This window comes from Pieris napi, chromosome 3, assembly GCF_905475465.1.
Source record: "Pieris napi chromosome 3, ilPieNapi1.2, whole genome shotgun sequence".
NCBI classification, from domain to species: domain Eukaryota; kingdom Metazoa; phylum Arthropoda; class Insecta; order Lepidoptera; family Pieridae; genus Pieris; species Pieris napi.
This window is the reverse complement of record NC_062236.1, coordinates 1,335,359-1,362,540: the sequence shown is the minus strand read 5'-3', so window position 1 is coordinate 1,362,540 and position 27,182 is coordinate 1,335,359. Positions and strand designations below refer to the sequence as shown.

The 27,182-nt window shown below is 31.7% G+C and overlaps 2 protein-coding genes across 3 annotated transcripts; one reads left to right on the top strand and one right to left on the bottom strand.

Annotated features, from left to right (window-relative positions):
- Positions 1-563: 563 nt before the first annotated feature.
- Positions 564-19,747, bottom strand: LOC125063403 (glycerol-3-phosphate dehydrogenase [NAD(+)], cytoplasmic). 2 transcript variants are annotated; one of them, XM_047669834.1, is made up of 9 exons: positions 19,503-19,746; positions 19,201-19,378; positions 18,198-18,338; positions 16,064-16,171; positions 14,866-15,012; positions 10,671-10,854; positions 9,091-9,244; positions 7,113-7,205; positions 564-594 (listed from the first exon to the last, which is right to left on the bottom strand). In XM_047669834.1, the coding sequence occupies exons 1-9, from the start codon at positions 19,553-19,555 to the stop codon at positions 582-584; spliced, it is 1,071 nt and encodes a 356-aa protein (XP_047525790.1). In that variant the 5' UTR covers positions 19,556-19,746; the 3' UTR covers positions 564-581. The 2 variants fall into 2 exon arrangements, with proteins under 2 accessions (XP_047525790.1, XP_047525789.1); XM_047669833.1 differs by lacking the exon at positions 564-594 and adding an exon at positions 3,034-3,569 and having other exon boundaries at positions 19,503-19,747.
- Positions 19,748-20,372: 625 nt separating this feature from the next.
- LOC125063231 (dnaJ homolog subfamily A member 1) lies at positions 20,373-27,167 on the top strand. The gene is made up of 9 exons (XM_047669561.1): positions 20,373-20,565; positions 21,152-21,358; positions 22,240-22,487; positions 22,713-22,871; positions 23,030-23,185; positions 24,220-24,391; positions 24,775-24,902; positions 25,278-25,425; positions 25,887-27,167. The coding sequence occupies exons 2-8, from the start codon at positions 21,160-21,162 to the stop codon at positions 25,422-25,424; spliced, it is 1,209 nt and encodes a 402-aa protein (XP_047525517.1). The 5' UTR covers positions 20,373-20,565; positions 21,152-21,159; the 3' UTR covers position 25,425; positions 25,887-27,167.
- Positions 27,168-27,182: the final 15 nt, after the last annotated feature.

Here is a 27,182-nt window from a genome sequence, read left to right as displayed (position 1 = left end):
GTCATGTGAACGTTGGCGAACTTTAGGCAAAGGTTTCAAATACATTAATTTGTCTTTTATAGAATTTTCTAACTAATACTTACTAGAGGTAATAGCGAGCGTCATGGTTACGAAGTCAAAGTTACTAGAACCATACCTACATAATTGTTTTATTTTTATTATGTTGCAGGGGACTCAGCTGATGTTAAGTGATACCGCCCCACCCACGGACACTCAATGCCAGAGGGCACGCGAGTGAGTTACCGGCCTTTTAAGAATTGGTACACTCTGTTCTTGAAGGAGCCTAAGTCGAATTGGTTCTGAAATACTTCAGTGGGTAACTGGTTCCACATAGTGGTGGTGCGCGGCAAAAATTGTCTTAAAAAACGCTCAGTTGTGGAACGACGGACGTCGAGGTGATACGGGAAGAACTTGGTATTCTGCCTCGACGTCCGATGATGAAACTCAGCTGCAGGTAGATGTTTCGCCCCTGCCTTGATGTTATATCGATCTAATATAAGATTTTCTACTTCACTATAACACACGTAATGTTCAAACATACATTTTATGTATTGTCATATGCTGATTGATTTCGGCTACTCTTACACTCTAACCCTGGAAATAAAAACGATTTTAAACGATATTGTATATTTCAATGTTTTAAACAGTTTAAAAAGTTACATGCATTGAAATGCAAAAGTTTACATACATGCTTTATAGAAAACAAGAAAAACATTCAGTACTTACCATTTCGACACATATTAATCTATTCTATACACGCAAGACACTTGTTAGGACATTAAACATTTTGTGATCTCCATTGAGGTATGCAGTGAATATTTCATATAGGTACATTAATATTTCTTGTATAGAAACATACTAATTATCTAATTTCCTATTAGAAACACATAATTACCTATTTTACTGAACAGAGTATTTATATACTCATCGTATTTGTTAGTCAAGTCTCGTTTCTGAATATCGCCCTTAGAATCAAGAAATCAACGGGCCGAGCTTATGTGTATTTTCATACTTTAAAAACAATTACTATTTGTGCCTATCAATCTATAAAATGAAATTTGGCTCTTAGGTTTTAATAGCGCCTACTTTTTTTTATTGACAGTTAACTAAGAGGCATATTTGAGTTCATAGCACAAAGCAGAAGCCTGTCTTACCTCAACTAACAAATGCAGCAATGAGATTTCCTAACAACTCGAATCCTGAAAATGTACTCAATATTGAGAAAGTAAACACACGGTTTCTGTTGTCTGAGTAAGAAACATAAAATTTAACGTAATAATAAACATAAAAAACAGCAATTTTTTAATTAACATAACTCGATGATTCGATTGCTTTTCAATATCTACAGAATGATCCTCCTAGGACGAACTACACTTTTTGTTGTACTCAGTTTTAAGGTAAATTCAAATACAAATAAAAATTACATTCAAGTAGAATAAAATAGCTGTATTTCGATTTTGAAGTTCCTACTCGCAAAACTTAGTTTTTTGATATTTCAATTATCCCTTGGAATTTATGTTTGGTTTAGCTTGATGGTTGAGTTCGAGGCGCGTTGATAAAATTGAGCGATTTTTAAATAATTTTTTTTTTGATACTTTACACGCTAAAAAACCCCTCGAGATCATAATTCCTTCTAAATTGTAAACCCCCAAGTTGGCATCACTGCATCAAGTTGACATAATTACTCAATATTATGATATTGAAGTGTTGGCAACACTTATAAGTTCGAGACTGACAGAATTTTGATTAATTTCTGTTTAGGCAATAATTGCAATAAACTCGCTTTTATTTCCGTTAAACATGTGTACAAGTCAATAAATGTTTACTGTTAATTTTTTAAAGTTTTTATCTTAATGGGCCATGATGATTGGTTCGTTAGAATCAAACTTAAATGTTTATTTTATTTCTACAATAAGACGATGTGTTAAAAATAAATTGACTTTGTTAGTAAATAATGATTCTTAAAGAAATAAAAATGCATTTATTTAATTTTTTTATATAAATCATGCTTAACAAAAATGGTAGGATGAAATGATAAAATGCGTCTTCCCTGTATCTTACGATCTAGCCATATTATATCTATAAGTAGGTAACAAAAATTCCTTTAAAATAAAAAGCTACCGAAACCTTATCCCAATACGATATTTTGTCTATATACTTATTAATACATAGTGCGCATAAAGGACTATTGCGGTAAAATTTTCATATTTTAATTGCAATAATATAAATTTTACTCAATAGTGCAAATTTGCCTTAAGTAAAATTATTTATGGTTTAATTTAAATAATATCGAATTTCATTGAGTACGTGTGTTACGTAAAACGGAACGACGGTTGCCGCGCGTCTGTGATAGAACAAAATAAGTTGACAAATCGCTTGCCTCTGGGAACCAAGTCGTAAAAGCAATTTTTTTTTATTTATTTATTTTGAAAAATAAAAGAAGGTAATGCTATAAATGTAAGTGCGTGCTCCTATTTCACCATGCCTCCTGCTGATAGAGGACTAAACTTTGTTTTTAATATATTTTATTATTATTTATTACTTAAGATGTCATGTGGAACATGGTGTAATGGTTGCAGCTCCTTACAAAAGCTGTTGTGTAAAACAAAAAACTTGGCGATTAAAAAGAGTGGTGGAGAGTTTATTGCCAGTTCTTCTCTTCCGTTCTACGCCCTTGATTTTAGATTAATAAAATTAGAAGTATTTAATGTACCTATATTTCTTTTTTGACTTTCATAAGTGTACATTGTGTTACCTATATGAATAAATGATTTTTGACTTTGACTTTATTATTACATGGTACACATGGTACAGTTACATATACACATTTGTTTTTTTTATAATAGGATAACGCACTTATGTTCTTTAATTTGTTATTATTAATTTATAAATTTTATGGCAATAGTCCTTATGTACAATATATATTTATATAGATATACGTTATATTTAACTGCGCATAACATTCACGAGATGTTTTGTAAAAAACTGATTAACTTTCGTAGAATAAAAAGATGTAATCCATTTGCTGTCCACAGACCCCAAATCTTCCACATTATTGCACATTTAAAACTTACTTTGTATAAACAATGAAACATAACAATGCACAAGGCACAAAAACATTATCTGCCAAAACTATTATTGTAAGTATTCGACAGTGATCTTAAAAAAAAAATCAAACCTTACATAATATATAATAACATACTCGATTTGTATATGTATTTCCATTTCACGACGGCTAATTAAAATATGTTCAATAATATACTAAACTAATAATGAACAACACGTAGGCCCCGAGTCGTTACTTCAAGGAATAAGAATCGTCTTTATAATTCAATGTAATCATTAAACAATGTTAGTACAAAATAAAATTACACCAATTTTGGCACTGACATTGTTGGCGCCATTACCATTAGTGTCAAGGTCAAAATTACATTAGAATTTTTGGACTAATAGCAACTCGGGGCTAAATGACATTACTGCAAAACAATGGCACTTGAAGTGAATGATAAAATGTCACTGTCACAAATAGCTTCAGTCGTCACAGAGAGCATTTTGGCGCCAACGGTTTCCTAAAATATGAGTTAAATATTAAATGAATGTTCAATGATTTAAAAAGTTATATAAGTAAAAATGAAACAAAAATACAATAAAGATATTTAATTAAAAAGCATTAGTCACAAATCATGCATATAAAGCAATCGCCATCAATGTAATTCGTTAGTAAATGCTTATATTCTTAGGCGCAAATCTGCAAATTGAATTATCGTTATAGTGATAGAAGTAACTCTACAGATCTAACATCAGTGTATGTATATGTTTTTGTATACAGGTGTGCCAACATCAAGTCGATTTCGGGTGTCGGGTTCAAATAATGCAGGTTTCTTATTTACATGCTAGTCATTAATAGTCACTCGTAATCTTTGTTAGAGGGTTTATATTAATGATTTGTATGGCCATCATTTTTATATTTCTAGGATAAATTATATGACCACAAATTTCTTTTTCCAGGTTAAAATAAATAGGAAAGAATGAAAAATCTATTCTTAGAATTTTCATTATTTAAAATTGCTATCTCAATTTCAAATAGGGAATAAATGCGTAATATATTTGTCACTGGTAATAGGTACTAAGTAATAATAAATGCAATTTTTTTTTTTAGTTAACCATAGAGATGCCCAATCCCGGCTTGACGTTGATTTATAGGAGGGTGTATATGGGATATTTTGGATAGGTTAACCTAACGTAACGTTTTTATTACATCTACGATATGTCTGCATATTATTATATATACTATTTGTTCGTCATATACTAAGCCTAAACTATAGCAATTATTAAGTTTTTGACATATTTATTTCAGGCCTACGTTTATGATTAAAAGATCTATCAATATTTTGATTACCAATCTGATTGCTTTTCTATAAAATCTAAATCTGAAAACATCGGCAATTATACTTATAATAAAAAAGTTATAAGGACATAAATAAAATTACATTTCTCAACATGATTTAATTAGACTCTAAAAGATAACAACATGTCTAGGATTAAAAAGTTACTACTTATAGTTACTGTACTTAGTTTTTAATAAAGATTGCGAAAATTTTTTATATTATTACATTTATAAACTCTTTATTCATATAAATCAATTAATTTTTATTTGTTTATACTCTGATAAACAGAAAACTACATAAATTTGATGGTTATTATTTTTGTTTCGAAAATTTGTGGTGGTGGTCCTTGTAAACCGTTACAATGCCTTACAGGGGTGGAAGGGGGGTTTGAACTACGTGTTACGTAGCACTGTTTTAATATACACCCATTGATATACAAAAAACCCAAGATGCACAGTCTCATATAAAAGTAACGCTCGAAAGTGTCCCGAAACACTATTTCTGTCCATAACAGTATATGTTACAAGCATATATCATTGCAAAATCAACCTTACGCGAATTGCTTAAAGTTGTTATTACAACGCAGCGTATACGTACTTAAAGCAATAAAATTTTACGACCGACCGTGGTCGGTAGGACAAGGTATTGAGTGGAGTCGAACATGACTTTTTTATTTACAACTATTTAACATAATTTTAAATTTATCCGACTTTTCGGGTGCTTTACAGCGTGAGTGGTCACGGTGACTGAAGACAAAAGGTGTTGGATGTTAAATAGTTGTAAATTTATAATAATACATAACTTTAATCCGGTTAAAAAGATTTTTCTTTAAATTAAAAAAAAATGTTAAATTGGCTACCTCCTGACCCACACTTTATTTAGCGTAAATATATTTGTCAAAAACTACACACAAAAAAGTTCAAGAGTACATAAATTTATTTATAAAAAAAACACAAATAAATAACATCGACTCCACTTGTAGACGCGAGACTATTTGAAATGAGCGCACAATTTAGAATGTTGCGCTCATTTTTTGAGGACGTTTTTTTGACGTTGAGTGTGCATCTTGGGTTTTTTGTATATCAATGTATACACCAGATATATTGTGTGTGACAAAAATGGTCTCTTGGTCATGTATCATTTAACTAGGGGTGAGGGGATACATTTTAAAATTCTCCAAAATAAATGTAATAGGAGGATAAGGAATAAAGACAAAGGCAAGATTTAAAATAAGACTAAGTTTTTTTTTTAAAGACAATTCACACCAATTGACCAAGTCCCATGCTAAGCTGGCGAAGCTTGTGGTTTGGGTACTAGGCAACGGATATACATACATATTATAGATAGATAGACATATAAATACATATTTAAACACCCAAGACCCAAGCACAACACCAAATGCTCATCACATCGATGTTCGTCTCCAGCCGGGGATCGAACCCAGGACCCATGGATTCCCAGTCAGGGGTACTAACTACTAGACCAATGAGTCGTCAAAGTTCTAAATGAACTATGACAGTTGACAATAGAGCTGGACTCTTTCCATAGACCAAATTATCCAAAGTATATGAATAAGGAGGTTAGTTATGTAATTTATGTCATTTAGTAGGTTAGCTTTTCTGACGCAATATTTCCGCAATCATTATCAATATCTCTTATCTATGTCTACTTTAGATTACCCCCATTTCGGGTTCCAATAATGCAGGTGTCAGCAATACATCATTACATGCTAATCACTAATAGTCACTCGTAATCTATGTTAGAGGGTTTATATTAATGACTTGTATGACCATAATTTTTATATTTCTAGGATAAATTATATGACCATAAATTTGTTTTTCGGGATAAAAAATTTAAGAAATATTTTGAATGGTCATCCTAATCATTCAACTTCACACAAAATAAGTATATAAGTACTAGCACCCTGTATATACATAAAAACATAATCTTGCTGTTATTTACATCTAGCTACCAGGCGGGCAACCTTTTATACAAGAATTAAAAAAAAACGGCATATATTATAACAATTCAAAAATAACGGGAAATAACGTCTTCTTATAAATATCGCAACAATTAACTCAAATAAAATTTTAAAAACTTCACAATCGTGATTTTTTGTCGTCTCTACGACGTAATTATAAATGTAATTTTGTAAAGTAGACTTTATATCTCTGTAAACAAGTCTAAACTTCGACTTTTTGGGTCTAAGGCTAGCCGGTTTCCTCACGATGTTTTCCTTCACCATTCGAGCGAATATTAAATGCACACACAGACAGAAAATCCATTTGTGCGGGATCGAACCTACGACCTCAGGGATGAGAGTCGCACTCCGAAGCCATTAGGCCAACACGGCTCAATCATCGTATAGGTCAGTAATTATTATCTGTTATTTTATTTAGTACTTTTAACTCTAGTAAATAAAAAAATCTAGTCTTGAGCCCTATGTAAAATTTCAACTGCTGCTGATACAAAAATGATTGCTATCGAATTTATTTAAACGCGTTTGCGTTGTCGGCACAGATTAGGTACACAAAAAATGTCTATTGTCAAATTGACGTAAATGATATCGAATTGTAAAATTATAACCCCTATAATCGTTGTATCGCTCTTGAATATTCAAATCAAATTCTACCAAATATTTATTCACATATTGACGTATGCTCTTCTATATAATCTGTATCAAAGATTGCCCATTACTACGGTTAATTGCGAACGTGTGCTTACATGTGCTCGGGGTGGGAACGGATGCAATCAATGAAATCGTTGGGCTTCAACTCGCCACGGCAGATACGGAAGACAGCTGTGAAGAGCGGGAACCTGGAACATAAAAACATAGATAACGTTGCCAGCCTTTCAAAGATAGGTACGGACTTTTCTCGAAGGACCCTAAGTCGAATTGGTTCGGGAATACATCAGTAGGCAGCTGGTTCCACATGGTGGTGGTGCGCGGCAAAAATGCCTCAAAAAACGCTCAGTTGTGGAACGACGGACGTCGAGGTGATACGGATGGTAATGATGATGACGTCCGATAATGAAACTCAGCTGCAGGTATTAATCCGAACAACTCCTCTGAACACTCTCCATGGTAAATGCGGTAGAAGATGCAGAGTGACCCCACATCTCTACCCAACGCCAAGACTGGTCGTTGACGATTCGAAGCGCTCTTCGTTGAATACGGTCAAGTTTTTAGGACTGGAAAATATTTAATTATTTTCGCTTCTCAAATGGAACATATTATAACAAGATTACGTCTTTAGTCAAGGTTAGGTTTGATGAATCTGTAATAAACAACCTTCCACTTTTAAATATCGGTTAAAATGACAATGACATCTCAAACCATTGACCTTACTGTCAGTGGATGCACGCCAGCTCTATTTTTGAATCTTGATTGCGACATTCAATTATAACGTATAGTATGAAAGTATATATTCTTCGCTAAGACTTTTTTAAATAGCTAAACTATTGATAATAAAACAAATAGTGTTCCGCAATTTTAAATAACATATCAATATCTACAAAAAACGTTTAAAAAATAAATTTCCACCCGTGCCATGCCAGAACGGGCCGCTAGTATGTTGTATAAATGTAAAATTTTACGGCATTAGAGTAATCTTTAATTTTGTTCTTAAATAAAGTTCATTGAGAGATCTCGAAAAATAAATTGCAATTCGACATATTAAATACTACAAAAACCAACTGAGCAATCAACTTCCAAATACGTTACCGTAGATAAGCAGTTACACAATAGCGAACTTGCCAACTATTCAATGAATAAAATTAGACACTGCACGGGCCTCGCGTAACTATGGCTAATATTTTGTATCTTAATACTTTTAATTTAAATTAATCTAAACATTTTGTAAGACAAAAACTGAACAAGAGTAACTAAACGAAATTAGAGAATTGTCACTGAATAAATTCAAAACTCTCGTTAAACGTAAATTAATCAATAAAGCTTATAATATGACGATTATTTAAATGATTGATTTGCTCCTGGCAGTAAATTTAGAAGCATTTTTTATTGACGTGAGTGTATTTGTAACTGCCAATGTTGACGCGAGGCTTTTCGAATTGGTAGATTATTATCGGAAATACTGTGGTAAATTGTATACATTAAGTTGTAATTTGATTGGTAAATGACGTAAGATTATATGATATAGTGGAAAGAACAATATAATATATCATATACGTATGATCAAACTATCATGCAAATACATGTACGAGGTGTGGCGTAATGATTGGGTAATATGGAAGAGGTTGTGGCGGTTCAGAAAAATTTTGTATGTAATTTTGAAAAATTTGAACATTATAGAGAACATCACTTTGTTTTCATTCGGTAGCACATCTACTATCTATTCTATATCATTTGGAGTTTTGTCACGAGAAAGAGTGGCAAAGAATGTACTTTTTTTTAATTATCGAATATCTCGAAAAACCAAAATCAAAGATGCCGGCTGAATTCTATTGTATTAGGTACTTAATAACAACATCATCGGTTGTTAAGACTATCGGATTTAACGACCAAATATGAGTCTCTTCGATGTCGTTATAACAGATTTTGACTGTAATTTCTGAGCCGCTACAACGTCTTTTACCCACAGGTACCATGTTATCAGCAACACCCTGTATACAGTAGAGATGGCCAGTCCCGGCTGTATATTTATTTAAAAAAATAGTCTTTATCAATGTTAAATGATCTTACTTATTCTCCATATTCTTGTTGGCAAGCATGTGGTTAACCTCCTCAGCGGTGATGGGACCCTGCAACTTCTGTCCATTCAGCATTTCGTCTTCCAGCTCTTTGATCGATCGGCCGGTCTTCACAAACGCTTCAGCTACACGACGATTTCTGCCACCTATCATATCATAAATAATTTATTTAAAATGGTCTACCAACGGATATTACAATAAGAAACAAAAACTCCTTCAGTTAGTTTTTTGATGTCAATTAAAACCTTATTACGAGATCCGTCTTATATTATTTATGAATAAATAAATAAAAACTACTAACATCATGTGAAATGTAACTTAATCTATATATATATAATGAAAATGGTCTTCGTTTGAGGCTCAATCACGCCTAAACCACTGATCGTATCGACATGAAACTACCACCATTCGATGCGAAATTTTTCCTAGATGGTTTATGGCTATTTATTTATTAAATTCCAACGTTCCTTCATTTTTTTATTTCTGTTTTTTTTTTATGAAAATGTTTCCCGCTAATAAAACAAAAGAGGCTTCCTAGAACCGCAAAACGTCAACATCTGTTAAAAACTCGATTTTTGAAATATTTCAATTTTCTTAGCGGGAAGTTAAAAAGAAGAATAATAAAAATATGAAAAAAAAAAAAAATAATGAAACATAAAATTTATTTTAATTCGTCCAGCAAAGCGGGCGCGAAACGGCTAGTATGAAATAAAAAGGTTTTAGTATTATATATATATAACTTGACTATATTTAGCAGTAGAGACTTATGGTTTAGACACCGCCCTCTTTTCAAAATGCCTCCACTTAATACCAACTTTAGGAAAAATACATTCATGATTCATCATTGACTCTGTGAGCACAGTCACATCCGGCTATTTCCGTTAAAATAGGTAATTTAAATCTTCTGATTTTGATACTTAATTTTAATCTTTTAATTGTTTCGTAGTTTTACATATTCATTATTATTAATTTTAATTTTATTCTTCCTATCTCCTAAGGTACTATAGCTGGAGATTTGTAATTAGTACTGATTTTATTTTATTGAAATCATCATTTACTTTTTGTTAAAATACTGTCAATCTTCCTAAAATTTAATAAATAAATAAACAATTTAGTTTTTTCTTTAAATATTAAGTTGTCGTTAGTTATATGTTTAATTTCAATTTTCTTTTTTGTATCTATTAACGTACCTATGTTTTTTCTTTCATATATTTTGTTTATCAATGTCATCTGTTTTGGCTTTGTATATATTATTGTATGTCTAATTGTTTTCTTTTATGATATGTATCTGTAAGATTACTTTTCTTTTTTTTAATTTCTTTATTTTACAAAAAAATATAATACAATCATAATAAGTTACATTAGAAAACCGCTGTGGTTTGTATTAATGTAACCATAGCAATCTTGTTTAGGAGCGCGACAAATGCATATAAAAGTAGTTTTTTAATTTGCTGTTTATGTTGGTTGGCGTTAAGCAATCTAATATGTGATTGGGTAGACCATTTATTAATTAATTAAATTAATGAAACAAAATTAATTAAAATTATAAATACATTATGTATTTTCACTCACCATAACAGGTAGTAATAAGATCGGCTACACCGCAGGACTCGAAGAAGGTACTAAGTTTGCTGCCCGGATAGAAGACATCGACGAATTTGATCATCTCCATCAAACCGAGTCTGATGACCGCTGCTTTCGTGTTGTCACCGAACCCTAAACCATCCACGAAGCCAGCACCAACAGCCACTATATTCTGAAGGAAATAGTTACATTCATTTACTTCACCTTAAATTACTAGGAATTCAAGAATTTCCGCTTCTAACTGAATAAATAAGAATAAGTTTTGTTTGGGTAACAAAATGATATTCGACATGGGTCCAAAGACTTCCGGGACCTCAAATATTTATACTTGGGACGAGTTCCACATTTAAGATGCTGACGAAGATACTGACTGTTTATTTATTTAAGATACTGACGGGTCGGGTTCATAATCTGGATATAATGGAAAGACTGGGTCTACGGGTACCAAGTAAAAACCTGAGGCGGAAGTCCCAAAATTTGGATGTACCGCGCGTACATTCCAACTTGGTTAGTGAAGCGCCACTCACGCGAGCAATACATATAATAATTAATAGAACCTCTGTTGAGGTAGACCTATTTGTTGGTACACCGGCTGAATTTACAAGAGTTGCTTCCTATACTATTAGTTATAAGATTTAGGTATATAAATATATTTTTTAAATGTTTTTTATGTAAGTTAATCGGCGTGGGTATAATTATTGCGTCGTTCTATCGAATTATTAATAACTGTAAAGATAGAATAATGATGTGGAATAAATAAATAAAAATAAAAAATAATTCTGTGTATCGACTCAATCTATAAAGAACCTCCAAAAACATCATGGAAACTGAACTATATCGTAATTGTAACGTCATACCATCTAGACATGCTCACATGATAACCATGTAAACAGATTTGTCTAACATTACCGACGTGCGTAATAATCGAAGAGATAACATAATCAAATTAAACTATTCAAATATCTGGCGTAATAAATCAGCCCCTCTGTGGTTCTCATACACGTAAAACCCCAAAGGGTAGAAGTAGTAGGGTGCTCCTTCCAGAAGCTCAGAAATTTCTTGGGGATTTCGCAAGCACGGAGCGACCTCACTGCTCTGAGGATTTCTGCTCTTTGGGAAGCCAGAGCCACATCATTCCAGTACTACGTGGGTGACTGATTCCTCTGCGCTAAAACAGCCTCTGCACATGAGACTGTCGTGCAAGGACATAGAGATAATAAAATACAGTGTCCCTACTCCTAATCGTCCCTTTCCCCCTCCTGATCTTCTTTGGATTGATTGTATTATTATTATTATTTTGCATGTAAGACGCAGAAATTTGATCCTGCAACTGTATATAGGTACTAACTGTAACATTACGGTCGAATAAGTAGAGGATAAATTATCGTCTTCATAACGGCAATACATACGGCATAAATTACATGACGTAATGGCGCGTCTAAACGGGCCATGTTTTGCTGCAATTGATGGCTGCAACACTGTGGCCGGCAACATTGCAAACAATAGCAGCCACACTATGCAATATTGCAGTAATGTCCCGGCCATATAGCCAAACATGTTTTGTATAGCCACATATGGCCGATGTTGCCCCGATGGGTGGCCGGACGATCGCTAGGCTATCGAATTCAACTGCAATATTGCACAGCCAGTTCTCGTGTTGTTTCAGTCACTCTCTTTGTTATGGCATAGTGTATCCTTTTCTACGCGACATGACGTTTGCTTTGAGTGAAGTGTGCCTGTTGCTTTATTCTGTGTTTTGCGATCAGCTGTATTTGACGTTAGATTACTACGTAAAAATGACTACTTTTGACATTCTAGTTCTTGAATAATTTATTATCAAGACTTATTTCTAGACTCAAATTGTCTACAGTTTCACGCCTATTTAAGTAAGGTCGAATCCACAATCTCTTCTTTTTCTGTTTATTTTTTAAAACAATAAAAGCTGCTGCGATCAGTTTGATTTCGTCAGCCAATGTTGCCGGTTTGTGTGGCCCGTTTAGGAGTCTGCATCATGGGCCATACTATTGCAGACATATTGCAACACATTGCCCAGCCATAGATTGTTCGGCCATCAGCTGCATTAAAATATTTTTCTAATGGCCGGACAATTAGTGGCCAACAGTGCAGCCATCAATTACAGCAAAACATGGCCCGTTTAGACGCGCCATAATGTACATAATAGTATCTAGAAATATTATGAATATATTAGGATTAACCTTATAAAATCACGAAAACATTTTAGTGACATTTCTAAATCTGGATATTGATCATATTCAAATCAATTATATTGCATCGTCCCAGAAACATATTTATAATTTTTATTCAGTAGAGGATTATTATTGTGGTGGTGAGAATATATCTGTCTAATTAAGACACCTTATAATAAATTTAAAGAAAACTATGACCGTAATTACGTAACTATAAAAGACTAATCTATATTTTTTACCCTACATAGTAGCCTATCAGACACGCGTTCAGGCAGATTTGTGGCCGAAAAGCTAGGCAGCAGGGGAGAGTTGAATCTCCCCTATCCTTAAAAGGTCCTCAGGTCTGGTGGGCTTGGCGTCACCAGCTGGGCCCGAGCGACACCTACCTTGGTAATCCGTAAAACTATAGAATTTCGACATACAGAAGTCATAGCAGTACATTTTGAAGGTGAATAACAAGATAGATGCTGATGATGATGAACATAGAAAATCTTTAGTAAATGCTAGCACACTGCTCTCTCAAAATTCTTTAACAAAAACGCGAATTGATTTCGCTGGTTACATAACTTGTGCTTTTATGTACCTTCGAATACGGCAAAGCGTGCGTGTTTACGTACAAAAAATTATCTTTATATTATGTTGGCTATGCGATTTACGTAGTTATCTACCTATCTATCTAGTTTATCTAAGTATTTGATGCTGGAATTAAAAACAATACAGTATATATTGATTCTTCACAATAATTTCAGTGCTTGACTCTAATTTAAAACACAATACAATATAAATTTCTCGCTACAAAACCAAAACAAAGTCACCTCAAACTTTTGCGTAATTTCGTTTTTATTCCATAAATCGAGTATTATGTAGCCTAGTAATTGAATTACAGCGCATTAGTTTTGCTAAGAGCTGTTACTAGCTATTATATAAAATATTGTTAATTTTACTAGTTATTTAAAAGAAGCATTTGGCGTTTACTACATTTTTGTTCCGGAAAACACTGTATCGTCCGTCTTATCTCACGCGATCTTCAGGCATACGCCTAAAGGCCGATTTACATTATCTTAGTGTTTAGGAGAGTGCTTTAGTACAACTTGAAAGGCAAGTTCTTTAGCGTAGCGTTTACTAAAGCAAGTAGCGTTTACATGTTTCAACTAAAGTACTATCCTAAAGCACTCTCCTAAACACTAAGATAATGTAAATCGGCCATAATTCGCACTCTTAGCGTCCAGTTAAATAAAATTTATTTGCAACAAAATCTGTTCGAAGTAATAACATTTTATTATGTTAAAATTACAGTGTAGTTGGATATTAATATCGATAAGGAACTAATAATATTTATCATGGATAACATTTATCTGGAGTATTATAACTGATAATAAGTATTAAAGCGATCCCTTCACTTCAGCAATTTTAGTTGCTTAATGAAAGTCCCAGCGCGGGAAAAAATTGGCGGCAAGATTTTTATGTCACAATAAAATAACAGCAACATGTGACAGTTGTTTTGTTTCGCCAAATGGCCAGGCTTTAGTCTTTCGACCAAACTACATAGTCTCAAATAACTATATTTGACGAAGTAGACCACAAATCTAATTTTAAAAGATTTATTTATAGAACAGAAGCCAAACGGACAGACGGCTCACCTGCTCGGTCTGTCGATGGTGTGCACAAGCCTATTACAGTTGGTATTATCCTAAATTTATGCAGATTTTACTAAAAAGACACTTATAATACTCAAAACCTTATAATATTTTTTTATGACTGTTTTGTTTCATTAGGGTTGTCAAAAGATGTGGAAGAGATCGCTACACAGCGATACAACCACCGGTTACACAATAGTTTTTATTATTTTCCAAATTGTATGATATGCAATAAAGTATAGATAATAGATTTGCGTTCGGTTAATACATTAAGAGTTTTAAACCTTATAAACTTTTTGCAAATATTTACATACAACAATAAAAAAAGTAATTGCATACCTTCAGAGCACCGCAGATTTCAACAGCATCTTCATCATCAACGACCACCACCCTGAAGTACTCTGTCTGGATGATGTCTCTCATCAGCGGGGCCAGCATTACATCACGACAACCAATGGTTGTTTCGCAGAACTTTTCTTCTGCTACCTGTATTTGATTTTCAGGTTAATTTTCAAGCATCACTCAATATATCTGAGCTCTTAGGAATAATGTCTAGGACCCAACAGTAGAATAAAGTATTTTTTTTTAATCTAAGCATATCGTTAAAGTGAAAGCATAGGCCTTAAACGACGCTATCGTCAAAATCGGAGACGTATCGTAAAAAACTACGTACGTATACGTACTGTACGTATCATTAGTTAAAGGTTTTAAGAACGCATCGACATTATATATTTATATATTTAGAATATATTTATCTCCTCCTACGATAGCTGAGCGTCGTCATGCTACTGACCACTGCTTCCATCCAGCTTGGTGAATGGCGTCAGACACTTCAGTGCGTAGGTTTTGGGACACTTGGTCAGACCAGGACATTGGGCTGGCCCTTGGTCTCCTTCTTTCCATTTTCCGGGACATTATTACTTTTCTAAAAGGTGTTAAATACTGGTCCCAATTGTCATCATAAATTGACCTAAATTCAAACATATCCTACTTATGCGAGATATATTTAAACTCCGAGTTACCAGCCCTAAATAATCTCGTTAAACGGAACACATTGCCAAGGTGAAACGTTATAAATAGAAACAGACTAACGAAGGTAAAGGTTTGCTGTGCGAATTTATAAAATTTAAGTTATAAAATAAATATTTAATGTATTAAATAAAATATAACAGAAAATAAGTACACAACAAGTAAACCATATATCTGTGTGAGTGTGTAGCGTAAAGCACACACTCAAACGGGGAATACACAGTCTTCTACCTTCGCTTTTGTACAAAAATTTTTGATCATACAGTATTTATAGAGAAAAATGGACTTTGAAAATTTATATCAAGAGTATAAATTAACCATATCTTAAAACTGTTTAAAAAAAATTGTTTGAAATACAGGTAAACATTATTTATGTGTGTATTAAAAATCACAATATGAACAAACATACACACTTAAAACATCATACTCAAATATTTTCCAATTGCAGCATTCATTCATTAAACTGATAACCTTTTTCTAAAGTCGCAATATATCAAATTTATCATACCTCTGACGCAATGTTGGCACCCATGAGTACCGCGCAAGGAATCTTCAAACATCTTGTAATGATATGTGAGATCAAGTCAATACCGCCACCTTCAGCGATGTCGAAACCCTGCCAAATTATATTATCTAACAGTTCTCGCCTGTGATATAGCTCTAAAGGCTAATTAGAACAATTATAAGGCGACTCTAAAGCAGTGTTAGCCTAAGAGTCAGCCTGTTCTACTGTCATGAGTTCGAATCACATGAAATATTCGTGATAGGAACAGGGTGTAGAAAAAAGAAACGGGTGCGTGTACTTATGTACGCGCGTAAGAAGTTATACTTCTTGGGCATTATTAAAAATTGTTTTTGATTGTAGCAAATAATTAACTACAATTAAATAATCAAAAACTGGAAAAGGAGTCATTACAGTCAATAAAGTTCAGTTTACATTTGAAAAATTAAATAAATAAATATTTATTATTATTCTCTTACATTAAGTGTAACATAAATTCTATTATTATTCGAATGTTGTTTTTAAATTATGTCCAATGCCGTAACATCTTCCGTGGGCAACTTCATTCTGTTAATTTTGTGTTACGGTGGGCGCGCATCGTAAAATTTCACTCTCATCAATTTTTCATAACGCGCCTAAAGAAGTATAACTTCAAAAATCTACGCGCGTCATGCACCACTAACTCCTAAAGAATAATTATGAATGAAACAGATGCAGGAATGCCCATGGGGACGTTACGTTACGACCTTATGTACCGTGATCACTTTTAGTAATCGCATCTTTATTGGTTTGTTTTAAAGTGCAAATTACAATGCACAAACTCATTGTTATATCGTCTTCAAAGGAAGAACTCTTTAATAATAGAAGTTATTTTAAAAAAAAGTAAAAATTTAAAATTCAATTAAATCGGGTGTAAGCTAGAACGCAAAACATTCACAAAAGGACGAGATTCTATTTCTGTGCGTATAAAATAACATAAATATGAAGAAAAAACGATGCCATTCACGGGAAATTATAGTAATAATGAAAAATTCTTCTAACAGTGCACTTATACCAAGCTCTCGACTACCGTCAGACTTCCAACAACGACAATAACAGCGCCGTCAGCCGTGAGCATTGGCACCAGCCTTGCGATTCTGTAACTCACTTTTCGAACTCACACAGTGGTTTTTACACCTTTCAAATCATCGTAAAGCAGTCATTTAATGATTTGGCATTCTGATAAAGAGGGAGTTTGTAGTTTTTTGTATATCAGAATGCCAAATCGTTACAGAATCGCAAGGCTGGTGTGGCAAATTTACACGCTACCCACTTCCCTATCCGACAGAGCGGAGTGGAATTGTGATAAATAATAAACGTAATTAACGAACCATTAAGATCGTAAATCGATTATGAAGTCGATTTTCTCTAATCTAGTTGTCATAAATTTTATGTTTAAATACGATAAGAGATAAATTGAAAAATAAAATAATTTATCTAACACAAATCAGGCCAATAAAATGTAATTTAAATTATGGTTACTATAAAGTTTTAAAAATCTGTAAAATATTTTATTTTAAATATCTGTTTACGCGGAAAACTAAAAATTTTAATGAGAATTATATTTTATGCAGACGATGACCTGTTATACTCAGTCCAACGCGTTGTTAGGCTCCATAACTTTATGCTATTTATAATTAAACACGAATATGAATGCGAAATTATTACAATACGTATATAACTCGAGTCATTAAATATACATTTAAGACAATATTATAATTATGTAACTTTTTCTTAAAGAAGCATACATTTTCGCGTTTAAAAAACGTAATATAAGCGGTACATGTGTTCCAAGGTCACATATACTCATATAGTACACGCCAAGTCATATGTTCGCACTATAAATATAATATATTACGGCTCATGTCCGTTAGACGCTTTTTTCAATGCCATCTACATTTAATCGCCACATTTCCATAACAATTACAACCTTGTAGCAATATATAAAGCTATAAAAGCATCTATTTTTTTTAATAATCTCGCAGTTTGATATTTTAAAACCAAAGCCGAAAAGAGATGGATTCATAATTATATTAGAAACCTCTATGTGTTAATTCACGTCAGTGGCAGTGTCAATCATTAAATAGGTATTTAATCTTACCTTGATAAGTGATAACGCAGCAGCTGTAGGCTTAATTTGTCCAAGAAGTGTAGAACATAGTGTTCTCACAAACTGATGTGGCACAACAAATATCAGGAGATCGGCGTCTTTAGCTGCTGTCACTAGATCTGGTACAGCAACCTAAAAATGACTATATTTCATTCTCTGTATATGCATACCATTCCTGGATATTGGAGTTAGTCAAGTAAGTTTTGTATGAGTCTGCACGAGGCTCTAATTTTTATTAGTGTAAATGCAATTCTTAGATTACCTAGATTTATTACGTCTGGTATAAACTGCATTCAATAAAATCAGTAAATTCAAAGATAGCTTTAATGATTGTTTTATTTTCAACAATCACAATTGTAGTAACTACAAATTCATAATATTATAATACACAACTTAATCTAAACCAAATAAAGCATAAATAGCAATTTACTTTATCACAGTTTATAATATTCAACAATAGAGCTTTTAATTAACAACTGAAACTAATATGTACAACAAATACACATAAAGTTAAAAAATAAACATATAAAAATGCCAGGAATGTAATGAACTATAAGTATTAACAACATATAAAGTTCTTAGTGAAAGTTAAAGACTGCATTTTATCTTAATGAATGTCACCTCTAGATAAGTGTCATCTAACATTTATAATAATTTTAACTAACTTTAAAAAATGCAATTCAATTATACGACTTTACAAAATATGTAACTTTAAATTAAAGTTAAGCTTACTTTATTTCTTTAAGTCTTTTAAGTCTTAATAGTAATAACATAGATTCATAAATATTGTAATAGAGATTGAAATCTGAATTTTAATGTAAGGGGCAGGTTGTGTTTATGCCTTGCTGCATCTATTGCTTTATTTAAAACAAAAGATAGTTGTTTTAGGTTGAAAGAGACAAAATTCTGCCTACCTAATTTACTTACAGATAAAGAAAATACTATCACTTAAACACACAATAAAGTATATCTCCCATCTAGAGTTGATACTTACTACATTCTCTGGTAATTTATGACCTGGAAGGTATTTGACATTTTCATGTGTTTCATTAATAATTTCCGTCAACTTCTTGCCTTCAATGATCTCTTCGTACACCCACATTGTGACTCTGTCTTCAAAATTTGAAAGGCGCGCTGCATTTCTACCAACAATTTTTGCTATCGCAGATCCCCTAGACAATGATTTTTTAATTATACACTAACTTAATATAACTAATTATTACAAAACACGCAGTAAACGTTATGTCATCAAATTAAAGTTACAATAACCAATAAACTACTGTATATAAGCCTTACCAGTTTCCTGAACCCACAATGCACACACGATTTTTTATTTGTTTCTCAGCCATGATATTTATTTACAATTGAAAACTCTCACTCGCGTTAATTCACTATTTAATATATACAAGCGTGTATAATGATTGCGATACTCGTAGTGCAGTGTTTTATATAATAATAATTAGTCGACTTTTGGCCTAGTCGCGACCGCAGTGTATTAACGCAAAATTATCACTTTTATCACTCTGTCTCTGTTATCAGGCAGCAGTCATCAGTCACTCTTGCAACAAGGCAGTGATATGACTATTGACATTATTATTTTGATTAGCACTTGACATCGTAGACTAGTTAGCATATTAGCATATATTCTGTTCTTGCTTGGCAAATTTAAATTTTACTTAATTTCTTTATTAGACTAGATTAACAAGTCAAAAATCTTTTCATTTAAATAATTTGTCATTAATAAGTTTCTAAAGACAACTACCTAAACGTATACATTTTGTCTCATAACAAAGACATAAAATTATTCGTGGTTTTGTTCAATGTTATATATATCGGCCTAAATGTTTCTTATTTATTTAAATGTTAATTTAATTATATATTTCTTTGTTTATGCCGAGTATATTCTTTTAATCTTTGGTTACGCCTTCATCTGTGTAAAGCAAAACATAAACGTTCAGTTCTACGCATAAAATCAAAGCAACAAGTTAACTGCTAAAGTAGCTAAGACATATGCTTTTAGTTAATATTATTTTCAAATTATTATTTTAATAACAAGTTATTAAGAAGAGATTTTTTGTATACCTTAAAAATAGAAGTATTTAGTTTCAACCATGGACCGTATAATGGAAAATGGAGAACATTCTAGAAACAACGCAAGTTTGATCGACTTTTGCGTAAATTCATAGTGAAGAAGGTTCTATGCTTATTTCGTTCTACGAAACGTCAGTCGTCATTCGCTATCGAGTTTTAATACGCTAAGGTGCTCGTGTCGCGTGTTCAAAATTGTTTTATCGTTGTTTCTAGAAAACTACGCTTTTACTGTTATTCCCTGTTACCTAAAACGTTAGCCCTGATTAAGGTAAGATGAAGTCCTTTTCTGCATAATATTAATTCAATTATAAAATCTCACGCATGATGCAAACAGCGTATTTCTAAGTTATCTTTCATGGAAGTCGACTATGAACAAAGTGATTAAAGCTTTGTCATACCAACTTTCACACCTCAGATTTGCTCGTTATCCCGTTTTAGAGAAAACATAGTTTTAAGTTTTAACTAAGTTGATGTTTTAATATCGGTCTTGGTCGATAATCAACTTCCATGATTTGTGCTTACAGAATGTAGTTAACATTCTGTTCATCAATTAAGTTAAATCTTCATAATATGTTTTCATTATATTTGGTGCTATAACCACTCTCACTTATTTTTATCCCTTTTAAGTTTTCAACATTTTAAAATAATTATAGGTTAATATCCTCATTGTGTTTAAATGGCATTTATGGCTACCCACATATACAGATTTTATTGCCCTAGGATGTGGTTATAGTTATATGAAAACCACTTTTATATAAATTTTGTGTTTTTTAGTCCTTAATTAATTATGGTAATTTAAAAAGTACAACAAGTATATAAATTAATTAAAGTAGAATAATCATTATATTGTTAAGGTGACAAGATGGTGAAGGAAACAACATACTATGATATACTTTGTGTAAAACCAAATGCCACATCAGATGAGCTTAAGAAAGCATACAGGAAATTAGCCCTTAAATATCACCCTGATAAAAATCCAAATGAGGGTGAGAGGTTTAAACAAATTTCACAAGCATATGAAGTCCTTTCAAACCCAGAGAAGAGAAAAATCTATGACCAAGGTATGATGGTATTATTATTTGTATTATTCATATTATTTATATATTGTTGCTATTTTGTTATAATAATAATATATATAACAAAATGTTTAATTATTTATAAAACTATGTACATTATGTAAACTACCTTTATCCTATTGTCTTAATCATTATGAAACAAATGTGGTCTTTACATAATTTAATTGTATTATCATGGTTTTGTCTGTTATTAACATTGTATATGATAATGCTCTATTTATTATGTTGACAAAAAATCAATGTCGTAAAATCATTTGATTTAATGCTTCTGATGTCTTTGAAGAGTACTTTAGAAGTAATATTATACTATACCAGTAAAAATCTTGCTATAATAATTATTTTTGATTATAATATACTTTTCTTGAAAATCACATTTGTCTTATGAATAGTTTATATTTTACTGAGTAAATAAGTAATTTTAGCCTGTGATATATTTGAGTCTATACCACAAATTGAAATCAAATTCTGTTTAGACCATCTGGTATGATTTATAAACTAGCATTTAAAAAAAATTGCTTAGTAAAACAATATTGTGGACTGACTTTTTATTTAGTAACAAGCTCGTTATATAGCTAACAATGCATCTATAATTTGACACTTTGAATAGTTATGTTGCAATAGTATGTTTATTTTCATTTTGTTTTACATGAGTTGGTCACCGGTGCCAACACTCCGATTTTGACAGATGTGAGTGGTTCTTTAAAGCAGAACTCTAGCTGGTAACAGTAATTAAATTAACTTTACGTCTTTTGAAGTGCTGGTATTATTTCTATGTTTATATATTATATTTTCTAATATATTAAATAGTATTATTCCTATGTTTATACATTATATTTTCTAATATATCTAAATTTTGTGTTTAAAAGGTGGAGAACAAGCCCTCAAAGAAGGTGGTGTTGATGGCGGTGGCATGTCATCACCAATGGACCTCTTTGATATGTTCTTTGGTGGAGGCTTCAGTGGTGGAAACAGACGTGGTCGCGAGAGGAAAGGCAAAGATGTAGTCCATCAGTTGTCAGTTACTCTAGAAGAACTGTACCGAGGTGCTGTCAGAAAACTGGCATTGCAGAAGAACGTCATTTGTGACAAATGTGAGGGCAGGGGTGGAAAGAAGGTAAATTATGTCTACATCAGTATTGTTTTTCATAGACAAGACAAACAGATCTTTTGATGGGCATTAACACACAGCAACTAATAGAGTGTTACTAATCACATTTATAGTTAAATCAGTAATGTCAAAGTTTTTATGCAGTAAACATGTCCAGAATATCTAAACACAGACATAACTTACTAGATAAACTTTATTAAAATGTATTATTTAAACATTTTTTTTATATAGGGTGCAGTTCAAACATGTACCACCTGTAGAGGCACTGGTATGCAAGTACAGATTCAGCAACTTGGTCCTGGAATGATACAGCAAATACAGACAATTTGTGGAGAATGTCGGGGAAAGAGAGAAATCATTGACCCTAAGGACAGGTGCAAAGTTTGTCAGGTATGTAACATTGTGTTGTAATTTAGAGGTTTTTCTATAAAATTTTGTGTGTCAACAATTACTACCTGTATTAAGTGAACCAAAGGTTCAATATAAATTTTAAACTATTCCAATGTTTGCGAGGTATTCTGTTTCCTAAAGATGAATTACATTTTTAGGGCCGTAAGACAGTACGTGATCGCAAGATTCTAGATGTGCATGTAGACAAGGGTATGACTGACGGTCAGAAGATTGTCTTCAGCGGTGAAGGTGACCAGGAGCCAGATTTGGAACCTGGAGACCTGATTATTGTACTTGATGAGAAGGAGCATGATGTAAGTTTTTATTTATTTATTTAAAAGTTATACATATTTGTTGTAAATAGTATTATTTATTTGTAGAAAACTTTCTAATTAGTAGGAAATTCAAAATATATTTGCAATGTGAGAGTATATGAAGAGAACATTCGAACTGTTTGTCATTCATAGTATGTTTGTAATTGACTTGATTCAACATTTTAGTTCGATATGCTGTGTTATTTATTATAAATTCATGAAAAATCCAATTTAAAATACATTATCTAAATCTACGTTTCACAATTTTTAATAAAATAATAATTTAATTGTCAAAACGTAATTTATGTTTAGATTGTCAATATATTAATGCAGATATAGTAAAATATCTGTATGCTTATAAGTAGTTTAGTAAATATACTATATAGAAATCATCATAGTAGTTTTTATGTGTCCTTACATTAAAAACCAATGTCATTTCATTGAATAATTTATACATAACAAACGCAAAGATGATAAATTTCATTGAAAATAATGAACCCGGGTGTAAATGCTTCTCATTAGCAGTTACGTCACTATCGCTTACGATAAATATAAATGCATGACTCGGCATAATAAATCACTATAATATGTATTTGAATATAATTAGTGTAGTATAATATCTCTATATTTTGTTTGGAACAATTTGTATATATTTTTAAAATTTTGCAGAATTCTATTAAATAAGTTTTAATTTAATTATATATGAAATGTTTTATTAATTCTCTAAAATAAGTTGCCCTAATAATGTTTACTTCATTATTCAAGCAAGGATTATTTGCACACATAAAAAAAATGTTTGTATACAAGTTCAAGCTTGTGTTGAGTCTCTTTGTTAACGACGTGTATAACATTAGAATTGACGGCACTTAATCTTTTATATGTGAAGTGAATATTATGATAATATCAATCTACCTTAAAGCATCAACTAATTATCTGTGCAGTTCTTGGGCTTGATGAAAATTTGTTGAATATTACTTTAACCCTTTCTGGCTATGTAAGTCAAATTTACTTCAATATTTTTATTTTATTTTTAGGTTTTCAAACGTACCGGCAATGATCTGATTGTGAGGCTGAATATAGAATTAGTGGAGGCACTCTGTGGTTTCCAAAAAGTGATTAGAACTTTGGATGAGAGAGACATTGTGATTACCGTTTTGCCTGGAGAAGTCACCAAACATGGGGAAGTCAAATGTGTTCTTAATGAAGGTAAGATTTACAGTCGTACTTTAGCCTTTTAGTAATGGGTGGTAAAATGGTATTTATACCCTTAATGGATTTAGATAATAAAATAAAATTTGTTCATAAACAGAACAAATGTACATAAATATATATGAAAAGAATTATATGATTTTAAATTTAATATCAGTTCTCAAATCAGATTTTTAAACCTGAAACATTGTTTCACTGAGAATCGAATCCGTAATAATGCCCTGTTTGTTAACTTCTAAAATGTAAATAATTTGTATTTTAACAGCTTATTGCATATATTGTATTTCAACTTGACATAAAGTTTACCTTATTAATAGGTTTAGTTCTTACAAATGGGGAAAAAGTAATAAATTGTATTAATTTGAAATGTTTAATTACAGGTATGCCAATGTACAAAAATCCATTTGAGAAGGGTCTCCTTATCATTCAATTCCTAGTTAATTTCCCGGCTCGAATTCCACCTGAGATCATTCCAGCTCTTGAGAACTGCCTTCCCCCTAGACCAAGGGTAAGAATTTAATCATTGATAATTAATAATTACTGGTTTATGTATGTATGTATGTATTATAAAGTCTGGACGTTTTTCAATGGTAATCTTGATTTATAGTATATAAAGAAGAGATTTCCCTGAGATTCTCTCTTCTATAAAAAGTGATTTCTGTACTTTTACTATGATATATGGAGCAATTTATATATTTTTATAATAAATTTAAATGTGTAAAATATTAATATCCAATTATGAAAATTATAAAACTCGAGTACAGAACAATTTAGGTATAATTGAGATATTGGTTATTTAGTTTTTTTTCATAGATTCCTGTAAGGACATAGAATTCCCTATATACTTCAAAGGTTATTTAATGGTACATACTTGTTTTTACAGGTTGAGATTCCGGAATTGGCTGAAGAGTGTCAGCTAGCAGAACTGGATCCGGAACAAGAAATGAGGAGACGGCGACAGCAGCACAACACCTATGATGAAGAGGAGGATGGCCCTGGAATGAACCGTGTGCAGTGTGCCACAAGCTAAGGTTTGCTCACCTTCATATTTATGAGATATTTAGTTGGAAACATAATACTTGTTTAAACCAATTATTATTGGTGAGATAAAATAGAAAATTTTCTGTATATTTTGGTTTTGCATACAATGTATATTTCATACCATATATAAATCCTAAAAAGTTAAAAAGTTGGCTATTTTCAAACATATAGGCATATAAAACAATAACCTATAAAATTACATAACTTTAAACTACTGAAGAGATAATATAATTTATGTGATTTTGTTTAGAAACACTGTAAAGTTCCTTACCTACTAAGTTTATTTCAGAATACCTGACCATAAAACACAAATATATTTTTTATATTCTTTGGGTGATAAAATATGCATGACATTGGTCAAAGTAAAATGGTTATGCACTAAATATTTAAAACCTTTATCATTTTTTTTATAATTTAATATAATATATCTAACAATATTAATTTTTTTCAGATAATTGCTGAGTTCATCAGAAGCCTTAGAAAAAGATCTAGATATAATTGTTTTCCCTAAACACTGACGCATGTATTGGAATTTGTATGGCATTGTATTTTAATAGTTTAATTATAACACTATCATGACGCATTTCCATACATTTTAATGATCACTTCTTTAAGTATTTTACTTATATATAACTTGGTCTATACATAATAATAAACTTTGCTACATTTGAATATTCATTTTTCATTTATGCAAGTTAATTTTATGTGAAAAATATACTTAAGGGTTGTTTATATCTAGACATTAAAGTGTGCCAGACACTATACACTTTTTTCTTTTGGTACCTCTCCATTACTGGATATTGGCAGTCAGTTTCATGCGTAGAGTGTCTTGTCCCGGGACAGATGCAGCAATTCTTGTGTAGTTGCAATACCCATCCACTCCGTAACCTTAATTATGATAATTTAAAGGAATAGGCTGACATGACTTTGTCCTCTTTATGTTGTGCTTAAGTTTTTTTGACATTCCAACTCAAAGTTTCTCGTTAGAGAATCCTATACACACCACAGATAGAATTCAATTGAAAATTTGTAAACGTTAAAATGTGTTATTTTACAATAAGAATCGTTATCTTGAATAGAAAATTCTATTAATGCTAAATCTAGCGCCATTTCCTATCCGTCAGCATTGAAAAAGTTATTGACTATATTCTGGTACTTTTAAAAATATTTTGTCCTGCACACTGTGTCTGATATAAACTGATCACTGGAAATTATAAAATGTGTTTCTGTCGAAATTAGACAATTTAATTTTAAAAGTTACTAGTATCTTTAGTGATAATTGATTTATGCAATAGTTATCTTTGAAACTAATAGGTCCGGGGCGTCATGAAGACTAGTATCATTCAAAGTTCTGTGATTTTAATTTTTCTAGAATATTACCTAAGTTAATATTAAAGACAAGTCATCAAAGGTGATATTGTATCTGACAAATTTATATATATAGTATTATTATATACTGAAAACTGTAGTATATAAATCCATAATTATCTATTGGGATATCTATAAACAGAGGTGTAAAGCAAACAGCATTTTACAAGATAACATATATCGATATTGTCTTTGATTCACTGGTCTCGTCTGAATAAACACTAGCATAATTTATATTTTAACTTACTAAAGTTAATAGTTTTTGGTGACTGTTTGATCATGTAATATAGGGCCTGGTAGAAAGAATTGAATTTGTGTAACTGCTTAAATTTGTTGTAACTCAATAAATAAACATTTAAATACATATTTGGTATTTTAT

Excerpts from the sequence above, each read along its gene's own strand:
- LOC125063403 (XM_047669833.1), bottom strand. The coding sequence starts at position 19,555 with ATGGCTGAGAAACAAATAAAAAATCGTGTGTGCATTGTGGGTTCAGGA. Across the intron at positions 18,339-19,200 it reads ATAAATTACCAGAGAATGTA|GTTGCTGTACCAGATCTAGT; the intron begins GTAAGTATCAAC and ends AGTCATTTTTAG. Across the intron at positions 10,855-14,865 it reads AAATCTGCGGTGCTCTGAAG|AATATAGTGGCTGTTGGTGC; the intron begins GTATGCAATTAC and ends TATTTCCTTCAG.
- LOC125063231 (XM_047669561.1), top strand. The coding sequence starts at position 21,160 with ATGGTGAAGGAAACAACATACTATGATATACTTTGTGTAAAACCAAAT. Across the intron at positions 22,872-23,029 it reads ACAGGTGCAAAGTTTGTCAG|GGCCGTAAGACAGTACGTGA; the intron begins GTATGTAACATT and ends TTACATTTTTAG. Across the intron at positions 23,186-24,219 it reads TTGATGAGAAGGAGCATGAT|GTTTTCAAACGTACCGGCAA; the intron begins GTAAGTTTTTAT and ends TTTTATTTTTAG.